Source organism: Melanotaenia boesemani, chromosome 21, assembly GCF_017639745.1.
Source record: "Melanotaenia boesemani isolate fMelBoe1 chromosome 21, fMelBoe1.pri, whole genome shotgun sequence".
Taxonomy (NCBI): domain Eukaryota; kingdom Metazoa; phylum Chordata; class Actinopteri; order Atheriniformes; family Melanotaeniidae; genus Melanotaenia; species Melanotaenia boesemani.
Window position 1 is genome coordinate 8,847,519 of NC_055702.1, and position 22,906 is coordinate 8,870,424.

General features: G+C 38.0%; 1 protein-coding gene across 1 annotated transcript in view; it reads right to left on the reverse strand.

Moving 5' to 3' along the window:
• Window positions 1-22,906, reverse strand: part of LOC121632794 (glutamate receptor ionotropic, NMDA 2C-like) — a 64,637-nt gene that overhangs the window by 38,293 nt on the left and 3,438 nt on the right. Inside the window, exons 2-3 of the mRNA XM_041974542.1 lie at window positions 12,194-12,560; window positions 7,720-7,818 (exon numbers count right to left, since the gene is read on the reverse strand). Of these exons, the coding sequence (XP_041830476.1) occupies window positions 7,720-7,818; window positions 12,194-12,544 (450 nt within the window). The 5' untranslated portion in view covers window positions 12,545-12,560. The remainder of the gene's footprint in view (window positions 1-7,719; window positions 7,819-12,193; window positions 12,561-22,906) is intronic.

A 22,906-nucleotide genomic window follows, 5' to 3' on the forward strand; every position in this document is an offset into this window, starting at 1 on the left:
TAACTTTCGTTGGTTGATTTGGACTTCATTAAGTTAAAATTGTAGCGCAGTCATTTACATATGTTTTACACCACCATGTGTTGAGAATCTGGCAAAACATTCGTCATTTACAGAAACAGAAAAGTCCAACAGGAACAGAAACTAAGGATATTGATATTCGTCGTTTGAGTGCTGCAGATGTAAAAAAAAAATTTCATTTGAGTACATCAAACCGTTGTCTGAGAAACATTGCCATCTATGGAGCCATGCTGTTAGAAAGGAGAAATTTTGAGAGCTCACAATCAATGCTACACAAGCAAAGAAATCCTCAAAATTTAGTCGGGTATTGGTCATCCTCTGTCCTATGGATCTCCAAATGAAGCAAACGCACAGTATTTACCTGTCTAATTATTCAGTTTCCTAATTTTCACTTCAGGTGTTACACAGTCTGCACACAATTCACTCTCTTCACCGTAACTGAGATTAAAGAAGAGAGCTCACTGGAGTAAATTTTCAGATATAAATCACCTTTTAAAACTGCTCTCATGCTGATTGATGATTGAATTTGAATCCCAGTGACGAATTTCAAACCAGTGGAGAAAAGAATCAGAATATTTCTACTTGCTTCTGTCTCATGTACGACTACCAAAGTGTAGAGCGCTTACAGAAATAACGTTAAATATCAACATGGTGATTCACAAATGCTCAAGCTAAAAATTAATATGAAACCAAAGAAAAGAAAGAGTTTCTTAGTAGTAAAATCTCAAACATTACAGTCCTTAATCAGAGATGTTGTATTTTTCTGATCTGTATGAAGTGATAAAAAAAAAGGAGAGATGAAGTGAAAGTAGTAGTGCTAGAAGTGTCTTTTGGAGTCTTGGGATGTGAGAGATTTTGCTAATTAAACATGTTAAAAATGGGTTTTTCTACTTCTGTTGTTCTGTTTAAACGGTTTCAATTCAGCCAGGGAAAAGAAAAGAATGTAGCAGAAATTCTTCCCAGCTCACGCACTCAGTGACTTTGCAGTGGCAGCAAATGCTACGTAATATTTGCTGCAATGTTCATGTATCGTCTTACCCGGATAGCAAAGCATGTTTGGCCCACATATGGCCCACATCTGCAATTTTGTTTGGCCCATATTTGACTCGCAGCGTTGACTCTGTGAGTGTGGCTGCCAAAACTCATCAACATGACCATCACCACAATAAATTGCTGTAATTTCCTTGTTCTCCTCATATGTGGCTCATACAACACTTGCTGTAATGCAAGTCCAGGCCGGCAACTCATATCTGAAACACATCTGGTGAACACGAGACTTACCAGTGCCATAACTGTGACACAAGTGCAAAGTTAGCCCAGTCAAACGTGTCTGGTATTTGGGTACTCACTTTTGAGGTTCTAAAGATTTCACCAAGGGCATGGGTGGAAAATCTCATTAAAAATGCTGAAGAGTGCTTAAATGCCACTACTCTGGAATAGCTTCACAACATTTCAGGACTCCAGTGCTTGTGTGAAAACAGCTACAGATTGACATCTCAAAATGCAAATGCACAAAAACAGAACTATTTTCATGATTAGCTACAAACAAAATGAAAGTTAAAAGACAAGTTAGGTAAACTGACCCTTACTGCAAAGTGACTGCTTTTAAAACAGTTTGTTAACAGATTTTTAAACTCTATCATATTAAATTTAGTAACATTTAGGTCCTCATTATATTAGTAGAAGCAGAAACCTGCTTTTGTGCCCTCCAGTCAAACCCTGCACCATACAATTATCTATTTCTCACACAGCACACTGTGTGATAATATTACCAGTATGACCGACCACCTCACTGAAATTACTGGGCTCTTGCTGTCAAGCTTGGAGGTGACCTGGCCATTAACATAGTCTGTGCTTTCCAATGGGAAAACTGTGCAAAAACTGGCTCAGGGCTTCTCATGACCTGTTTATGGGGCTTCTGATTTCTGGATCATGAGGCCAAGAGAGAGCCAGAAGTGAGGAGGGGCGTGGAGAGACGAGACTTATGTACAGAAGGACAAACAGAGAAAGCGGGTCAGTCTGGCCACAGAAACAAACCCCAAAAAAAGAAATGAACACTGTGATCCAGTAAGAGACGTCTGGCTCATTGCATCACTTCAGTGTGTGACCTTAGACTGCAGCCAGTTCTCAGGCTGTAACCGCTGAAATCTAATCTTCTACTGACAGCCTGAAATTGTAATAAATGACCTTATATGCTCGAATACTTGAGCTCAATAGTTTCCGTACTTCAAAAATCCATCATGTGCTCGCTTAAGAGACACTTTTGTTCCTGTTTGCTAGCATGCAAATTAAGCTGTCAGCTTTGTTTATTCTAGACTTTATCATCACCTACAGACATAATCACTTATTATTTGATGTTTGTGATTGAAACAAACAAAAACTGCTTTGTTAGGAATGAAAAGTTCACTTTATTTATTTATCCTTTTTTTTAATGGAAACAATTGTGCTCAGCAATAAAAAAAAATGTTGTCATCTGCACTTCATCTTAGAAGGAATAAAAAAAAACATCTTTTGCTACATACTTGTAATATAAATAGTGATCTCTAGTGTCTTTTTGTTTGTTTGTTTGTTTATTTTTTTTAGTAACTGTGCTTTTAAATTCTAACAAAAGCATGTTAGCTATTAACCCATTATGGCTTGAGGCACCCTCTCGACACATAGACCTTAATATGTTAAGAGAGCTCCTGACATTAAAAGTTATATGGAAGAGGAGGCGGTCCTAGGGGAGGCTTGAGAGTTTCGTTTTACAAGCAGAGGAGGAAATGTCATTTAGACTGAGGAAAATTACCTGAGAGTGAGGGTTAACATTAGTGATAGTTTTTTTATCTGCAAACCAGCACAACAAAGGTATACCAGAAGGATAAGAAACAGCATTATTGAAATATTTAGCAAGTGGTCATTTAAAGTAGCGCTATGTAGATTTCTGACCTTAAATTATGTGTTTCTGACTCATTTTAATGATACACTGATGTTCATTATGTACATTCCTTGAACCATCATTGCCCTGCAGTGTCCTGAGAAACCACACTTCACCCCTTTTTTTCTGGGTCGCTGCGTCACTTTACAGCAGCATTTCACTTTACAGACCATTTTGAACACACACCATGGCTGATTCATCAAAATAACCCAAGAGAGCATTGTTGGAGACTGCGAGGAAAAGAAAGACAGAAAGGGACAGAGCAAGATATAAGACAGGAGTCAACATCTGACTAACTTTTACAGACTGTAGAGAGCTCAGAGAAGAGGAAGGATGCAAGATAGATGCCAAATTAGTGGTCAATAGGAGACACCTCACAGAGAAAATCTGCCAGACAAGGAAACTTCTCCACAGTCTTCTTTTGCCAGCCACACTTACTGGAAGCAATTTAAGTGACACACTGGCTGAACCTGTCATAAATGGCAACTATAAACTGTTATTCTACTGTGGTAGGCTGTCAACAAGTAACTCAGACTGAGTTATGTCCCTTTGATAGTACATAAAATCAGTCTGTGCTGATCCCACAGGATGCAAAGTGTAGGACTTTCCACTAATGCAGACAGACTTCCATGTAATCCTCTAGAAACCTAACAACACGAGGCCATCTGAGATTACATTATGTGTTGCTTGAAGTCTAATTGGCTGAAAGTATGCTTAAGCCAGGAAGTGCTAGCAACAACAGATTTCAATTATCATCATTTTTGTACTCGTTTTCTCTTTATCACAAACCAGATTGAGTAGTTTTTTCCACAGCGCACTATAGAACAGACTAGCCCACTATTTAGGTTATTCTACATATATGAGACTGTATCATATGGACTTACGTTTGCAAAGAAACATCACAGAGAAGCCACAGAATCCTGTTTGGGTTCTAAAGAATTCAGACGGATGGAGGGAAAACATTTGGCTACCAGGAACTTATCTTTGAATCCAACTTGCAGTTTTTCACTTCAAGTTCACTTTCCAACTATACTACAGCATTACAAGTTATAATTGCTTGGTCAAGGTTAGGTAAACACCATTCTTAGGCAAAATAAATTGCATTTTAGCTTGACTAGTTCAGCTAATTTGCCACATTGGGAAACCTGGAAACCTTGGTAACACAGATGTGTAGAGATTCTCAGTGTGGTGGGCTCCAGAAATGCAAAGAGGACCTAGTGTGTACAAATCCAAGTTTCAGTAAAGCTGTTTTAACACTGGTCAAAAAACCTGCTCATACTCCCTTACACCACCTAAACTCCACAAGTGGGAACAGAAAACTCATTTTTTACTAAGGATGCATGCTGTGACAAAACTAGGCAAATCTCAAATGTTACATAAAGAAATGCACATCGATGTGCAGACAATAACATCTCATTCAGAGGCTCGCAACAGAAAGCAACAACTTGTGGACAAAAATATTTGACATTGGTTTCTTTTAATTTTTCTTGTTACTAAGACAGCTGTCCCATAGTGTGGGGGTTAAAGTCTGTAGTACAGTTAACAGAGAGAACACCAGTGGACTGGAAGTTATGAGATAATGCACTGAAATGCAGGGTCAGTCAGATCAATAACCACCATGGGTAACACTTTGTCCCTACAATACACAAATATGTCCAAAAGTGGGACAAACTTCATAACCAGTAAGCTATTTTCCTTATAGACACATTGTCTTGTGTGTTAATCTTTCTGTATTAAAATAAACTTGAAACTGGAAGCAGCACCCTCTAATGACTGCCAGGAAGAAACACACTCAAGCTATGATTTCCAACTCCTCAGGGAGAAACGTTGCAATATTTAATTTCTTCTTTGCACGCAGGCCCTACTGAAAAGTCTTTATGCCTTTTCTCTGCCGTTCTTCTTGCTTTCTCATTTCCTCTTCTTTGCTCTTGCTTGATGTATGTCGTCTGACAAAAGACACACTTCCTCTCCTCCCATCAATCTTTTCATCTTTGTCTCATTCCCTCCTTCCTTGTTGTTTGCTATAGAGCGAGATCACTGAGACAGGAACCATAAATAGGCGGCCCGGGCGGCTGCCGCTTCTTTTTAAACCACCATCAAAGATATTCATCATCAGGCTATTGATAATTAAGTAGTATTGAGCTCTTTTATCCCCTTAGAGAAGCAGGCACTCATGCATATGTCTTTCTCTGTCCAATCCACCTGTCTCATTGTGCCAGACACCTTTGACATTCTTTTTTCTCCTTGCTGACAACAAAAAGAGTGTATAAGACAGAAAAAGGGTCATGTAAAGTGAAGCCTTCAACATGGAGACCAGAAAGGAGAAGAGAACTATCACTCAACAGTTTTAGCTCTACAGAAAAATGGTCACCCGCTACGACAGATAATCTGTGTTTGTCTGTTGCTGTTGTCAGGCAGAGATAAAAGGAAAAAAAATTAAAAGATCCAGAATGAAGGAGGCGTGGTTGGCTTTGCAAATTGTAAACCAGAAATTGTAAATCACTGACAGACTTTAACTGAAACCATTTTGGAGCTAGTCAGAGAAGGAACTGGCTAAAGCCTGGTACACATAACGATTTTTGGGCTGTTTTTGTCCCAATTTTTGCCTCTTCTTGACGCCCGATCATCGTGAGATTTCCCTGACCAATTATCATTTGGTCTGTGGTGTGTTACGAGCCAATTTGTCCCAATAATCCACTCCGAAATGGGTAGTAGCCAACAATCGGGAATATTGAACATGTTTAATATTTCAGAGATGATTTCTGCGTGGATGGTGACGTGGTACAGAATGTAGCCAATAAGAGAGTGAGCTGGCTGGGGAACAAGGAAGTAAATAAAGTTCCTGTTCACGCCGTCTCCAGTCTCTTATTTTTTTTTCAGTTCTGGCGTTTTCTGTTAGCAATAGTCCCAAGACCACCATCATTCCCTCATCCTATATATCCTCTTCCATGCTGTGTTGTGTTACTATGTTTCTTCTCTTCGTTTTTTGCCAGTTGTTGCTATGGTTCTTCTTCTACGTTTCGACATTTTTCCAGCTCGGAGGACTAGATTGTAGATGAGTTGCAGGACAGCATCATCATGTGTGTGTTGTTCTGTGGTTAGATTATCGGCGCTCACCACACACATTATGATGAAAATTGTTTAATGCCTGATTTTTTATCTTCACGTGTGAGGTCTCGAACCAATAAAAAAATCTCATAAGATTAAAAAAATCATTATGTGTGTACCAGGCTTTAGATGTGTGTTAAAAGCATATGTGTGGAAAGCATGAACACAATGTTGAGGTAAAGAATTTGGAGGAGATTTTGCAAGAAGGACAACACAATTACAAAGATGGAAGGTTGATTGGTTTGGAGTTTGGGGTGGGTGTTCAGTAGGAGAGGTTTTATCCCCCTTAAGGGTCTAATTAACAGTTTAATGGCATCCTCAAGCTCCAAGAGAGGACAGAGGAACACAAGTCTCTGGCTTGCATTTAGTCATAGCCTTACCAAACATATCACCTCCACAAAAAGAAGTGAAGGTGATAAAGAAAAATATCAAACTAGAAGGAAAATTTCAAAAAGACATGGGGAAAAAGGAAATAAGTGACAATAGAGTAAAAGACAGAATGACTATTTCACTCACATAAAAGAGAAGGAAGACTTATCTGTGAGACTGTAAAATACTGCCTTCAGGCAGCTGTCAGCCAAGCTTCATCGAAGCATCTTTCTCCTCTGTCTGTCTCTAACTCATTCACTCTGCCATTCCCACTCTGCCATCAGAATACAGCAAATCAATCACCCTCCTGCAGCTATAACTCCTCCTGTTTAATACCCATCTATGACGTGACATCTGCGGATACCTTTTGATTAACAGGAAGCGGATAAATACAACACAGTTTACAAACTGTCGACTGGGGGTGAAATCCTCCCCTCGCAGCCAAGCAACTACACTTCAGCTCAGTCAGGATTCTTCTTGTGGTGGATAGGTGTGGATATGCATCCACTTAGCGCTTTCTGTGTGTGTGCTTTCATATGTGACAGTGTTTATTCACATGTGTGAGAGCTGGATCTATAAATACAAGGTGCTGAAGAGCAGTTTGGTAATTAAAGGAAGGAAGGGTAGATGAGCAGAAAACATGGAGTATGACAGGAAGAGGGGATGGAGCCAACTCAAAAGTAGAGAAAAAGTAGAGATTAAGAATCCATCTGGTATCATCAATTTCTTCTTTACAGTCAAACTACACAGCTCACTGCTCTGCATCTCCATTCATCAATGAGATACATGCTAAATCATAACTGAAGAAACCTGCTGCTCCTCTTCTGCACCCGGATGATTGATTGAAACTAAGATTGTCTCCCCTCGCAAAGTTCTCCTTCCAGCAGCTCAGACTTTTCCCAGCCAGGGATTAAACAAGCTAATGAGGGTCGAAGGCCGCAGTCATTGCTACTAATTCACCCATCTGTATTGCACATATCCAAATATTTGCATGCAGTGAGTTACTTGCCAAAGTAGGTTTCCCTGCTTTGACCTACTTAAGTTGAGTTAAACTGAATGATGTTTGTGCAAGAGAGTTGTGACTAAGACAAGAGGCTGTGAAGAGTGAGTGCTGCTGACAGGGTTTACATTACAGGTTGCTGTTTATCTTGCACCAAAAATCTGTTCCTGTAGTTTTTCTTGCCTATTTCATCAGACTTGCTCATCATAGTGGCAAGAAGGAAGACAACTCAAGGCTCAGTTCAAGCTTCAGGGTGCTGATCATAGTAGCCAATGTGGAAATGACTGACTCATTATATTGGCAGTACCTTGTATGGAATGACAACTGCAGAGCCACCACTGATGCCCACAATCGGCAGAGCTGTCTGAGTGGAGAGAAAGTCGAGGATTTGTGCTACTTCTGCCACCTGAGGACAAAAAAATGAGACATGATCAGTTCTGCATGAAGGAGGATAAACATTAAACACAGCATTCTCACTGATCTACATACGACAAGTTGTTGAATAAAGTTCACATTTTTTTTTAGGTGAAAATGTTAACAGTCATGGGCCAAATAAAAGTGACATTTAAAGTGCACAGACAAATGCTCACAACTCTCATAGAAAAAGAGACAAATGCTCACAAATTGTTTCTTTATTTTTCAAAAAGAAAAAAAATCAACTGAACATCCTGTTGCAAGTCACATAAGACATGTCACATAGACCTCAGCATGTGAGATCACATCTCCCTGACAAATGAAATGGTGATCTTAATAGAGATGTGACGTTCATGAACGAATCGATTCTTTTGAACGGCTCTTTTAAATGAACGATGGGAACCGATTCACAACTGTGAGCCGTTCATTTGTGAGCCATTCTTTTTATATACAATTTTTTTACACTGCCTTCATCAAATGCAATCAAATAAAACATTATTTATAAAGTGCTTTCATGCTATATGCAACACAAAGTTCTTTACATGATTAAAAACATAAGAATAAAAACACTCAATGAAATCTTTCACACAGTCACACGCACACACGTATACACACACACACCAAGCCCAACCCCACCCCACCCCACTTCGAGCTAAAAATGAATGAATGAATAAATAAGTAAATAAGAAGTCGTACAGTTGAGTAAAATGAAAATAAAATAAATAACATTTGTGACATCATAGAAGTCTGATGTCCAACACGCTCCATTCATGTGAAGCATCTATGGGCAGAGGGAATTGTTTGGAAACAAATACTGTGAGTTCTATCCAAAACATTTACTAGAATTTGCACTGACTGCTCAGGTTTATCCTTTTTAATCTATATTTTTCCTATAATTTTTTAATCTTGCATAGTAGATTTCATATAGGTACATATTTTGATTGTTTGTCATTCTTATATATTGTGAAATTTTGTAAGATATTGTGAGAACGAGCCAGTCTTTTGAATGGCTCTTTGAAAGGAACGGCTCCTCAAGATCCGGCTCCCTTCAAAGAGCCAAAAATCCCATCTCTAGATCTTAAAGATTATCATGATCATGAGATTACAATTACTGCTCAGTGACTGCCACTTGCCATAGTATGGGGGTATTTTTCTATTTTTAATCAAGAGCACAATTGTTTGCTTTGAGAGCAAGATTTCTGGTTTTCATGCTCAAATATCATCTTGCTCTCTCTCAAAACTCTGCTCTCACACTTGGTCTCGTTCCCTCACACTCAGACACAATCTCTGCTCTCACAAAACTTCTGTTCTGGATTTCATTTCCTGTACCGTCCTTTTCATTCATGGTGCCAAGTTTAAATTTCAAAGAGGGCAGAACTTAAAAACATTGTTTAATTGTTAACACAAACTCACATTTATAGCACAGAAAAAAAAAGGTTATATTTCAGCCTTTGGGGTCGGGATGTGCTGAGTTTTGAAAATAGCCCCGCCCCCTCTGACAGAAACGTAACATGTTGAGTTTTCTTTGCTAATTATTATTATTACACAGCACAATGTATAAAACTATTAGAAACAACTTATTAATGAGACACTGTTATATAAAACATAAAATGATAATTAGTCACTACGAAAAAGTTTATGTTCAAACAAAATCTGGGCTAACAGTGTGGAGTCACTGTGTCAAGTAAAACAAGTGCACCCTGAAGAAGGTGGGGACTATTTGCTCGAATTATCTGGTATTCTATTGGCTGGAGGAGGTTTGACAGACTGCTCTTTCTGCAACCCAAGAGAGAGGAAAAAATATCCAAGAGCAGAAGTTTTGAGAGAGCAGAGAACGTGTCTGAGTGTGAGGGAAAGAAACCAAGTCTGAGCGCAGAGTTATAAAAGGAAGAACAATATATTTGAAAGCAAGAGGGACTTTCTGAGTGTGAGAGCAGAGTTTTGAGAGAGAGCAAGATGATATTTGAGCATGAAAACCAGAAATCTTGCTCTCTAAGCAAACAATTACGCTCTTGATTAAAGATAGAAAAATACCCCCATGCCATAGGGTCTGTCCTGTCATCCTTATATATGGATCATCAGAAATCAGAGCTCATTAGAGCTGCTCAAAAGTACTCAACACACCAAGCTGGCTCAGTAGGTGTTTTTATTCTGAGCAACTTATCTAGAGGGACCAAGGCTTTGTGATGATGTCACTGCAAAACTCAAAACAATAGGTGTGATATGTGATGAATAAAGTGTGAAATGGGGTGTGATATGGAAGACCAAAGCCAAAGGAGTACAAGCAACATCTATAAAGAGGTCAAAGCCCTTTTAACTTTTTTAGTGTGTGAAATAATGTGTGACCTTAGGTGTGATAGAGCTACAAAGGTTTCATATGCATTGGATTTTGAAAGTATTTGTACATGTTTAAATAATTGAATTAATATGTGAAAATATTTCATATTTGTATGTCTATATGCTATCATTTTTTCGATGTAAGTATAGATTGTAAAACAATTTGTGAGCATTTGTCATGGAATCAGCATTTAAAGCTGACCTGCATTTTAAATTTAATTTATAATATGTCTGTTTCACCTTCCTCAACTATAACCACTACTCAGCATATGAATACTCGTCATGGAAAGTACTTTCTAACACCCTGTATGCCAAGACAAAGGCTTTTACTACTTCGTTTAGCGGGTTAAACTCAATCTGTCTACTTTCTTCCACTGTTTTGTGAATTGTGAGATGTGCTTAGGTATCCTGTTGTAAAAGGTAAATGGCTTGCACTGACAGTATAGGGCTTTGTAACCTAACCCAAAGCATTGTGCAGTTTCTTTATTAAGTGAAGCACATCATATAAGTAATTTCATACAGCACAAATTTAAATAAAGGCTTTTTTCTCAACCGTATGCCTATTTTTTTTACCTCACATGTTTCTAAAAGGTGTTTACACACAGGTACACCTGCTAAAACACGTTGATATTAAATACATTCTCAATGTCACTAGAAGTAACATGTTTACCCTTGAGGCTCTGGGCACTACAGTGTATTCAAAACTGATCCAACTTCTATTATCTCTCAGGGGAAAAGCCCTAGAGCTACAGCATGAAGGGATGGCATTACACTGTAATCTGAAGGGTGTGTTTGGCTACAAATTTATGATAATCACAACATTTTGAGATAAATTGCTGAGAGATTTATTCTATATTAAAACATGCACATCAGTCCACACAGCAGGACAGAGAGTAAGCCGCCTGCTGTCATCCAGCAGGTAAAATTGATCAGTGTAATTTCTTTTTCATTGCTGTCAGCTTCAGTTTCTCCATTTGAGACTTTAAACTCTTGGTTAATGTGTGCTGCTGTAACACCCAGGGGTTATGTTCCCATCAATTTGAATTGGAGGCAAAGCCAATAAACACTAATAACTACTGCCGACTCATTTAACATAGGACTAAACGCTCATTAAAGATTTCATGTTAGTGGTTAGTAGATGTTAGTGTTTTTTCAACAAGTGTAGAAGGACTTTATACAAATCAATAAGCACGACAAGCAGTAAAAGGGTTCAAGGTCTGCCTGAGGATGCACGAAGAGAAATTAGGGATTCAACTCCCAACTTTCGGATCAGTGGACTTATTTCCAAAATGCATTAGACTCATTTAGACTTTAATTAGCAAACGTTTGATGTGGGATTTGTGTTAAGAGTACAGGAAAAGTTTTTTTCAGATGACTCCATGAAGGTCATCTTTGTAATGATGTGGCAGCACGGTTCAACAGTACAGCATCAAGTTTGGATCTGACTTTCTAGCAATCCTCCAAGCACTTCCCTCTGAAAGTTGTCTTGGTCGTCCAGACATAAACTTCACCCCCACTTATCCTATTTCTTAATTAGATGACGAACTGAGGAAATGGCTGATTGAAAATGCATTCCTATCTTCTTATGGCTCCTATAAATGTCTAAATCTTAAATGAGAGCTTATGTTTTTCAGTTTCACATGAAAATTTTATTCACCTTCATTATTTTATTCACCCAAACTGTTGTATGTCACTGAATGTCCTGAGATTTTAACATGTGTTATATCTCTTTGAAAACAGCCATCACCAGCTATTCTTCCTCCTAGAAACAATCCTTTGCAGTAGGTTCTTTCATGACTTGATGTTACTTGTTTTTCTTTTATGAACTTTAATTATACCAACACCAGAATTCAATTTCAGGAAAGACAATACACGCCTGGCATTTTAATTAGTTTTTCTTTGTGATTTAAGCTGACACAACAGATGCTTTATCACATAAAAATTTTCACGAACAGTGACTGAGTGACTGAACAGTGTGACTCTGGAGAGGATATCTTATTTTAAAAAGCCAAAAATGTGTTTAAATTTACCTGAGCACCCGCACCTGAGCCCACATCATCCTCAAACACCACCCCATGCAGCTTCTCCGTTGCCATGGTATCACAGAGATGTGTCAGCAGGTCTCGGGGGTTGGTATCGTTGACCAGCACAGTCACTGGGCTGACCACTACAGGTAAGTCAACAAAGTTCTCCCCGCTGAGACGACCTCTGACCTCATTCTGGTAGCTGGAGCCACTAAACACCACCGCCACGTTAATGGACGAGTGGATGAGGAGCGGCCGTGCCCGCAGCGGCATTGGGGAGCTAATGAAGATGAAGAGGAGAAGGAAGAAGATTGGGCTCCAAGAAGAAGGAGGAGGATGTCCCCTGTGAAATGCCATGTTGGCAGCCTACTGCCTGGAAAAGAGAGAAAAAGGGGAATGAGAGCAAATAGAGCAGCAGTCACACATATAAGCTGCTTCATTTTTATGTTTTTGACATCACTCACAAACCATAAAAACACATCTATCCCTCATTTCTCTCCTCATGTCTGTTTTTCTTCCTGACCTTTCTGTCTATCGGTATTTGCTCTGCATGTAGACAACATCATGACAACTGTGCATGTATGTGTGTCAGAGCCTGTGTGCATTTAATCCTCCATAATCCAACCCTAGTGTCATGAGTGTAATCACCTCTCCATCTCTACACATCTGTGATTCAGCACACACACACACACACACACACACACACACACACACACACACACACACACACACACACACACACACAGTACAACCAGGATGCCAAAACTGTCACCAAGGTCCTCATGGGATTTCGTTACATTACAATACTTCAGACAGCTGTGATTTCATCAATCTATCCCCAGAAAATAGACAAAAAGAAACAGCAACTAATCTAAATGCTGTTTAAATAACAACAATAAAACATAATAATTTAATAAATCTGTGTAACACCATGGAAATCTCAGTGGTAGATCATTTTTTTTCCAAGTTAGGTACCACATTTAAAAGAGAGAAATAAATATGTTCTTTATGTAAAAAGGTATAAATTCATTTCACTTGCCATTGTTTGTTGTTGGATACAGTTTAAATTTCAGCAAACCATCAGAAATAAGTTAGATAGACCTTTGCATAAAGAAAAAATTTTTAGGAAGTTCAAACAGAGCAATTTCTTTTTTACTCCCATCTATTGAATATACTCACTTTTTCCAAATTAGAATCACAGGTGGCCATTTGTTGTAATGACTAGTTGTAATAAATAAACATCTTCCTCTTTACATATTCTATTTAGCTTGTATTTTTTCTCCTATATATCCCTAATTAACCTTTACTTATTATTAATTATTACTTAGCTTATTCTTATACTTGCACGTCCTAGGGAGGGAAATTTACATTTTACTTGGATATTGTAGTATATAATACAGCACGTAACAAATAAACAGATTGAATCTTTTTTTGTTTGTTTGTTTTTTGTTTTTCTTTTTCTTTTTAAGAAGCGTTTTAACAATATGGATTTAAAAAGAATGGGTTTTGTATACTTGTCTACTAATTTCTGGGATAGGTTCCAGCTTCCCTGCAACCCTGAACTGAAGCAGTATAGAAAATTAATGGATGGATGGGTTTTTGTATAAATGTCCTGTCTGCACTATCCTTTTTATCAAAAACCACTATTAAACTAAATATACAAATCATATTTCTTGAGGTTAATATTTAGCCAGTACCACACAAAAGCTAAAATCTATAATACATGCACATATTTACAGAGCTGTTAAATGCACAACAGTACAGTTTAGTAGGAAGAATATATACATTTACAATGTGTCCCAAAAGAGAAAATATCTATAAAACAAGCTAAAGAGAAGAAATCAAAGACGAGAATTGAAAATAAAAATATTTCTTGAAATGCTATGAAGATTATTGGCCATCAATATAAAGTGGGTCACTACCCTACTGAGCATCTAATTTCTGATTTCCATTTGCTGAACAGCTCACAGCCTTCACCATCTGCATATGGATTAAGCAACTTAAATAGAGCATTTGCTGTTTGAAGATCTTTCCTTACTGGATCAATACCTTTGAACCTTTGATAAAGGCAGGTGGGCTTTCATATGGAAAAAAAAGGGATCTTCAAGTCCACACACACATATTTGGTTGATAAGATAGGAAACATGGTGCGTCGGTCTCATCTGTGAGCATCAGAGACTCTCTGCTAATAAACAGCACCTCCCACCTTTCATTCAAAGCATCACCGGTTAAATGTGTGCCTCCAGGCAAATCAATCACTCATCTTGATAAGGTTTTAAGCTCCTGGGCTTTATGTGCCCTTAACAATAAATATAGTTTGACCCATTGAAACAATCCACTCTTGTTATTAGATAAAGCTGGATTTATGGATATGGAGCAGCCTTTAAAAGAATTAATACATATATAATTGTCCGTTTCTATTAACTGTTTGTTTTATGCCGATTATATTTTGCTAACACTTTTTCAAAAGGTTTGCAAAAAGGTCACTGAGGTTGCAGGTTTAGTGTGAGCTGCATATGACATTTTGAACTTGCCTCTCTCACTGAGTCCATATGGGAAGAGATTTACTGCAAGATAAACATAGCCTGACTCTCCATGTGGTTTGTTTGTCAGGACCATGTAAGGAAAAAGTGTGCTAAAGGGAAAGCACTACAGGTGATTCAATGAACCATCTGTCTATCATCATTTGTCAACTTCACCTAATCAGACCAAAGATCCACCATCAGTGGGGTCGGCTGTCATCGAACTCTTGTCAGTCAGTCAGTAAAAGAGCAAAAACATCTTTTCATGCTTGCAATAAAACCAGAACAAGGCTGTCTTTGGTATTATCCTGCTGCAGGTATGTGGTTCATTCAGTGGAGAAAAATCTGAAAGCTTGCTTGATTTGTATTGCACAACAAGACTTGCATACACTCAGCCAGGCCAGCGATACAACAGAGCAGCTTCGATTAAAAAATGACTGCTAATGGTAGGAACATCATTACTCTACTGTATGTTTGCTTTACAGTTCTTTGCTTATGTTTTAATGGTTCAAAACATTATATATTTATCACTTTATTTATCCCTTCTGGTTCACAAGCATGCATTTTACGGGGCTTTTGATGATGGTATTTAAGGCATTTGGGTTTGCAAAACATTAGCCATGTTACACTCTGTTCTTTAAAGAGGAAAAATGTGTATCAGAAAAATGTTGTAGGGTCATTGCCATTTGTGACATTTTCAATATTTAAAATTTTAGCTGTTTGGTTAAATCTATACAAAAAGGCACTTAATGATGTTAGATGTACATAATACAAAATGTAAAAGCTCAAGACTAATGTTACTACACTTACCACCAGAGCAGTTAGAGGTGATTGTGTAGTGCCTTTCAGAAAATGCACCTGCAGCAAAAACATGCTTTCTATCAGTGGCAGTTTGACCACCTTCAAGCAGAGAAAGTTCTAGTCTGTCTGTAATCAAGAGAAACCTGAAAATCTTTTTCTACATCCAACCAGGTTTGTAATCTGTAACTGTATAATTTGAACTTCATCATTTTTATAACTTATTTTATTGACTGGTGTGCTGGATTTTATAATTGGGAATGTGCAATAATAGGGATCAAATTTACATTTAGTAATTATTGTTATTATTATTATTATTAGTAGTAGTAGTAGTAGTAGTAGTATAGAATGAGAAAAAGAAAAAAAGTGGTGGTCATGTATATGGAAGACTGAACAGTGAAATTCAATAACTAATTACCAATCTGTGTTGGATAAAGAGTAGATGCTGGAACTTTTGTTTTATGGTGGTTTAATGAAAAATGAAGATGACTAACAAGCCAATTTTCAGTCACTGATGACATGGTGCTTTTCACCAGGTGAAGGATCAGGGGTGATGTCATTTCTTTAGTAAAAAATGTTTTATTATTTTGTTCATATATGCTTCCATAATTCCATAATTCATCTTTTTGTTCATGCATGTTAAAAAGTGTTATATTTATGATTTGTTGATTCATTTATTGTCTTGAATTTAAAAAGAACCAAAAAAAATCAGTGTTATAATCCCATAACTTTTGCCAGAGGCTGGATTTGTTTCTGATGAATCTCTAGATCCTCTTGTGAGCACCAGGCAGGAACTCAGAGAGCTTTTTGTTTCGCTTATTGACACCTGTGAATTAAACTGTCTTCATATTCTTAGATACATTTATAAAATATGCAGACAAAATGCATGTGTTTCTGGTACCTGGAGGATGACAATTTAAAGGACTAAAAAAAAGTGTAAATCCAGGGTAATGTTAAACATTGAATCTGGGTTTCATCTCAGCTCACTGGTTCATGCATTTATATAAAGTCACACTTGCTGTTGTAATTCAACCATCTGTTGTAAAGCTATTAACCTTTGCTTTAATGTAAAGAATTCAAAGAGAGCAGGGCAAAAATGACAGCACAAAACAATAAATAAATAAATAAAAGTGAAAATCTGTACACATGTGGCCATGGCAGGAAGATTTTCTGTTGTAAAATGTCAATAATAGTTATACCTCTTAACATATAGATGCAAATAAGAGGGATAGATTGGAAAGTATTGGACATTTGTTGAAATGAAACAGCAGGTGAGAAAACAGACAAATGCTTACTGGGTGGATCATCTGACTAGAGATCAGGTCAAGCGTTCATTTCACAGTGTAATCTCTGGAAAATAGCAACATAATGGGTCCACAGATGACAGCAGTATGTGTGTGCAGTGGGGGTGATGGTGGGTAGGAAATAGTGTGCTCCAGATTGCCAGCAAGAGTACAGTTATAGCATATATGAAATTCACAAACAGCACACAACAATCTGCTGCCTACATTATTATAAATAACAGGAATGTTTCAGATGAGAAGAGGCCAAAGTAATATGACTGTGACATACCAGAATACTAGAACACCAACAACATACACATTTACTTTCCTGAAGCCCTGTAGTAATTTTATGCTTATTTTCTAACATGCACAGAGTAAGTGAGCGAGCAAGGTGCTTCACTCGCAGGTTTTCTATTATCATGGAGATTTCCAGATGGAGTGCAGCTCCTCCATGTGGGATGAACTCTCTCAGTGGGACTCATCTCTGTACCTGCACTGGCAGCGACATGACTACACAAATCCAAAATTATCCTACAGTGTGATGAACACTAATTATACAGTTACACTGATCAGGATCAGTAAAAATGGCATGAATGACAAAATATTAGCACATAGTTTTACTAAGTTTTTCACAGTTTGTTTTGTTGAACTCCTGGTCTGAGTCCTTAAATTTTACAGGACAAAACTGAGCTAGCTTACTACTTATATGACCTGATTAAACCGTATTGTAATATTACATTAGACCTTGTGTTTAAATAATGTGTAAAGCTTTGTTAATATCAAATACCCCATTTAGTATACTGTACATACTAAAATAAAAATTATTCAGCTATTTTCCTAGCATATGATGGTGTCCTATGCCAGTGCCCAGGGAGTGAAGAGAAAATTACCAGACAGGATCTAGTTGATGGGATGAGCATCATCACCAGAGAATTATCAACAAGCCTGTCATATTTTTTTTTTCTTTTTTTTTTCACTGTATCTGATTTGAGTGCATTAATTAGTGAGCTTGAATTAGTAAGCCTGTGTTAATATAGTACACCGCTCATCAACATACTGCAGGCACGATGTTCAGACAGCTGCACAAAACATCAGGAATCTCTAGAGTCCATTTATGAGGTCCAAGAAATCCCTGTGTGAGCTTTTACTCTGCAGCTGTCCTGCTGGTGGTATTCTAACTGACCCTGAATATTCCCACCTGGCCCAGTGGCGCCCTACTCCACCCACCTGCAGCAACAAAGTCTACATTTAAGGGTGGAGGGGAAAGGTGGAAGCATGGGTTATTTTTGAACTTTTACAAAGGAGACTGAGGACCATGTCTTCATGTACTGTCCTGTTTTGTTTTGTTTTGTTTTGTTGTTTGCTTTTGACAATTGGACATTTTTCATTAGATTATGTCATGTTATGTTATGAGGTCAGAGGACTGACATCTTGTTGCCAGGACAATAATCACCAACAAAACTAAGGAACTGATTGTGGACTTCAGGAGGAGGCAGAGGGAGGAACACGCCTATGGGCTCAATATTAAGTCATAAAGATTTTGCAGTTGTAAATGAATGCTTGAACATAATTTCGGTTTGCGTCTGTAAATCAAGCTTGTCACCCTGTAAAAACAATCTGCCTGAAAAATTCAAGTGTGCAAATGTGCAGAAAAGGTGTTTGCGTGGTTGTAAAAAAGATTTGTATTTGTGGGGGAAAAAATAAAGTTCTTTTGCGAAAACCCTGTTCATAGATGCAAAGCACCAAACTGCGTGCGAGCCTCTGAAGTTGGGGTTGCGAATTTTGTCTCTGTCTTTACACTTCTATCTGATTGGATGGTGACAAATCAAACTGTCCAATCAGAGCGCAGATGGCTTCCTGTCCTTCCGCACAGCTGCAGACTCTTAAAGGGGAGTAGAGTTTCAACAATGGACGAAGGCGTGAGTACGTCTGTTACGCCGGTGGGTAGGGATGTTATGCTCGAGCCAATCTGCTCGATCACGTGTCGAGCATGTGACACGGAACTGTTGCGAGCATTGTCATTGATTCAGCATGCCAAAAGTCACGTGATAGACCAAACGAGGCCTCGTTACCTTATCAGCGCGTTTTAAGCAGCACGCGGGATCTTAAAGGGACCGGTCTTCAATCAATCTCTCAATGACAGATTACAAACGCTGAGGAGATTGCGGGTTTTTGAGAGGAGCCATTGTGCGACATTACATTTTGACAACAAAATTAGGGGAAGCATCACATCAGCATTAGTTTATATTGGATCACACTTTGCTTTTAGAGATTTTGGGACACAAACGTCTGCGTGAGACGCTGTTGCCAGGGTTACTGCTGAAGGAGCTCGGAGTGTGAGAGAAGGACGGATCGGGCGGTGCCTTCAACATCACAGGTAAGCTTTATTTCCTTCTCCTTATATAAATGTTTTAATAGCGATGCAAAAAGCAGACTTTTAAAATTCATCAAACTTTAACCAGAAGCATCCGAGGAAACGTCTCGGTCTGCAGCTGCAGAGGAAAACTACAACCTGCAGGACCTTAGACAGCCGAGCTGGTTTCTGATCATCATCAGTAGAGAATTTTAATAATTTTAAAGTTGGTTAATTACAATTTTGTTATTGTGTTTCTTTCAGGTGCAACCTCTCCAAAGCTGGAGAGGTAGTGTGCCAGAAGAGGAGCAGACCTGCAGCCTGACATTATTGAGAAAATACGTTTTTAAATAAAAAATTATGACAGATCACACAGTTGCCAAAGCATTTTTCTCATAATACATTTCAAGATTCAGTATTCAAAGTGTTTGTCATTTGCACAGTAAGGAAACAAGTTTCCCTGAACCACGAAAATCTTACTTTGCCGTCCACCCTGAATGCCAGAAAACATTATAAAATAAATAAACAATTAAAAAAACTAGATAGAAAATAAAGATAACATAAAAAAAACTTGGAGTAAATAATCTATGTACATAAATGTGCAGTGTGCTACATTCAACAACAATCAGCTATGCAAAAAAAAAGAAAAACAAACTCATGAGGTAGACGATAAGATACATTTGCAATATTTATTATAAATAATAAGACACATAAAACAGTAAACAATTTTACTACAACTGTCTAAAATCACTAACACAATCACTATCCCTGTTGCACAAGCACCCTTCCCTCATATGTTCCTGCTGTGAGTAACTATTGTCATTACAGATTGGTATACTTAAGTTACACCACAATTCTGTTACCTTTACTAATCTTACCTAATAACCCCTCTTTATAATTTATGAACTACAGAAAATAAATATTCACTCATGGTAGAATATGTATCGTTTATTGAATACGTATTCCAAGTTGAGATAGGGATGACAGATGTGAGGTGTCAACTGCAACGCTGACCTTCTGATGCAGACGCCCACAGCCAGCAGATGGAGCTCTTTAATATGGTCAAATGATTCAGAACACTAAGCCATTTTCATGCATTTGGGTCAAAGTTGGCTCGATGATTCATGAGGCCTCGGTTTCACCATCCCTAACTGGAGTTAGTAATTGCTGATTTGTCAGCTATCACATCGTGAGGCTAATATAAACCGGAAAAGCTGATCTTCATTTAAGAAAAAATATATATAGGCCGCAATTCTTAACTAAGAAGATACACAAGGACAACTTAGTTGGAGCGACACTAAAACAACTGAATGCTTCAATAAAGTTGTGACATAAAATATGAACTTTTATTCCAGCTATATTTAAAATTAGAACCCACCGGTGTAACAGACGTACTCGCGCCTTCGTCCATTGTTGAAACTCTACTCCCCTTTAAGAGTCTGCAGCTGTGCGGAAGGACAGGAAGCCATCTGCGCTCTGATTGGACAGTTTGATTTGTCACCATCTAATCAGATAAAATTGTAAAGACAGAGACAAAATTCGCAACCGCAACTTCAGAGGCTCGCACACAGTTTGGTGCTTTGCATCTATGAACAGGGTTTTCGCAAAAGAACTTTATTTTTTCCCCCACAAATACAAATCTTTTTTACAACCACGCAAACACCTTTTCTGCACATTTGCACACTTGAATTTTTCAGGCAGATTGTTTTTACAGGGTGACAAGCTTGATTTACAGACGCAAACCGAAAGTATGTGCAAGCATTCATTTACAACTGCAAAATCTTTATGACTTAATATTGAGCCCATACGCCCCCCTTTCCATCAACAGGGCTATGGTGGAAAGACTCAACAGCTTCAGGTTCCTTGGAGTTCACATCAGTGAGGACCTCACCTGGACTGATCACACTGACTTTATTACAAAGTCAGCCAGACAGAGGCTCTTCTTCGTCCGCAGGCTATGGAGGCTCTACATGGACTCAAGGATACTCTGCAACTTTTATAGATGCACCATAGAGAGTATCCTGACTGGCTGCATCACTGCCTGGTACAGCAGCTGCACCCCCCTACACTGCAAGTCTCTACAGAGGGTGGTAAAAACTGCTTAGCACATCACCCGGATGGTCCTGCCATCCATGGAGGACCTCTACACCTCTACACAAATCATTAAGGACCCCAGCCACCCCAGTCACAAACTTTTGTCTGCTACCGTCTGGCCGACAGTTTTGCAGCATTCAAGCCCGTACCACGAGGCTCTATCTGACATTAAGTATTTTGGGTGGGGTCTTGTTTTTGCACAGCAAAAGGTTAGTGGTTTTTATCCTAAGGGTCAGATTTAAAGGGGCACAATATGTTAGGACATCACTATTTCTAAAACATTACAATCTTTGCAAGTTCATTCAAGTTTTCATGTTACGTATTGTCTAATTATTGTAACATTGTTTGGTTCACTATGGGTTGCTTTAAGTGATTTGTTAACACAGTAGGAAACTATCAAATCAAATAATTTTGCAGTAATATTATTTAATTACAATACATTTGTATCATTTTTAGTGAAAAGTTTAATCTTTACGGCTGTATCTTAACACATTTGATTATTTGTTTAAACTACTTTAAGTGGACAATTGTGTGATTTTGCATTTTTATGTAATTCTATACATGAGTAATTTCATGCAATTGTGTCTGTTTTAAGTAGCTGTGGCCACAGATTTGGTGTCTTTGAGAATTTGATTGCTATACATAAGAGAGGCAGTGGGCAAAGCCGATTTGGAAATCCTCTCACCTTGTCAGTCATCTTAGACGATACGTCTAGCCTGCAACGATTTCCTGTAAAGCTGTCAAGTCTTTAAGTGTGAGAGCAGAACCCCAGGATAGATGGGGTTGCAGCAGTGAAAATCCCAATTATGATAAATTCACGTGGCACATGTTATGTGATATGTTTCATAATAGGCTTGGGGATGAAGTATGACACATTCATTCATTCATTCATATAGTGAGTTTAATTTGTATGTGGAAGGTTGAGTAGTGATGTTAACTGTATCTGAGCCTGAGGGTGTGAGAGCTCTATATGTGTTTGTCTTCATCAAGTCATCCACAACGCTGGAAGAAGCATGAAAAGGAAAAAATGGACTAGCAGTTGAGCAGATTGACATTGACAGAGCAGCTGCTCACGCTTCAGCATCAGTGTTGTGTTAACTGTCAAATATACTGTTAATTCAAATGATTTGATGATGACTAAAGAAATGGCGGGGGAAGTGTTTCATTGACCAGAATCCCATTAATTAAAGAGTGAATGAAATCAGGACTCTTCACATTTACTGCTGAATTTAGAAAAATGCCGTAAATGCTGACAACCAGCTGTAAAACAGATGTGGATGGCATATTAGAGAAGTCAGCTTCTTGTCAACATATCAGGATGTAAAGATATTTAATGTGTTTGCTTATCTTGTCAACCAAACAACTTATAAACCAAAATTACAAGCAAAACATTTTTACTTCTATATTTAGTCAGCAGGGAGTGAAATTGATCATCAGATGATCAAAAGTTCACATTCTTTATTTTGAACATAAAAAAACATACAAAAAATCTTTTAAATGAAAGAAAAGGAATCACATTGACATGGTAAACAGTGATGTTTAAAACTCAAACCAAAATCCACGTTGTCATTGTAATAAAAATAATTGATCATGTTATGTTTGAAAGGAAATAGGAGGAAGCTAATGCTAATCCTGCTTAATATACCATTACTATATACTTATTTATACT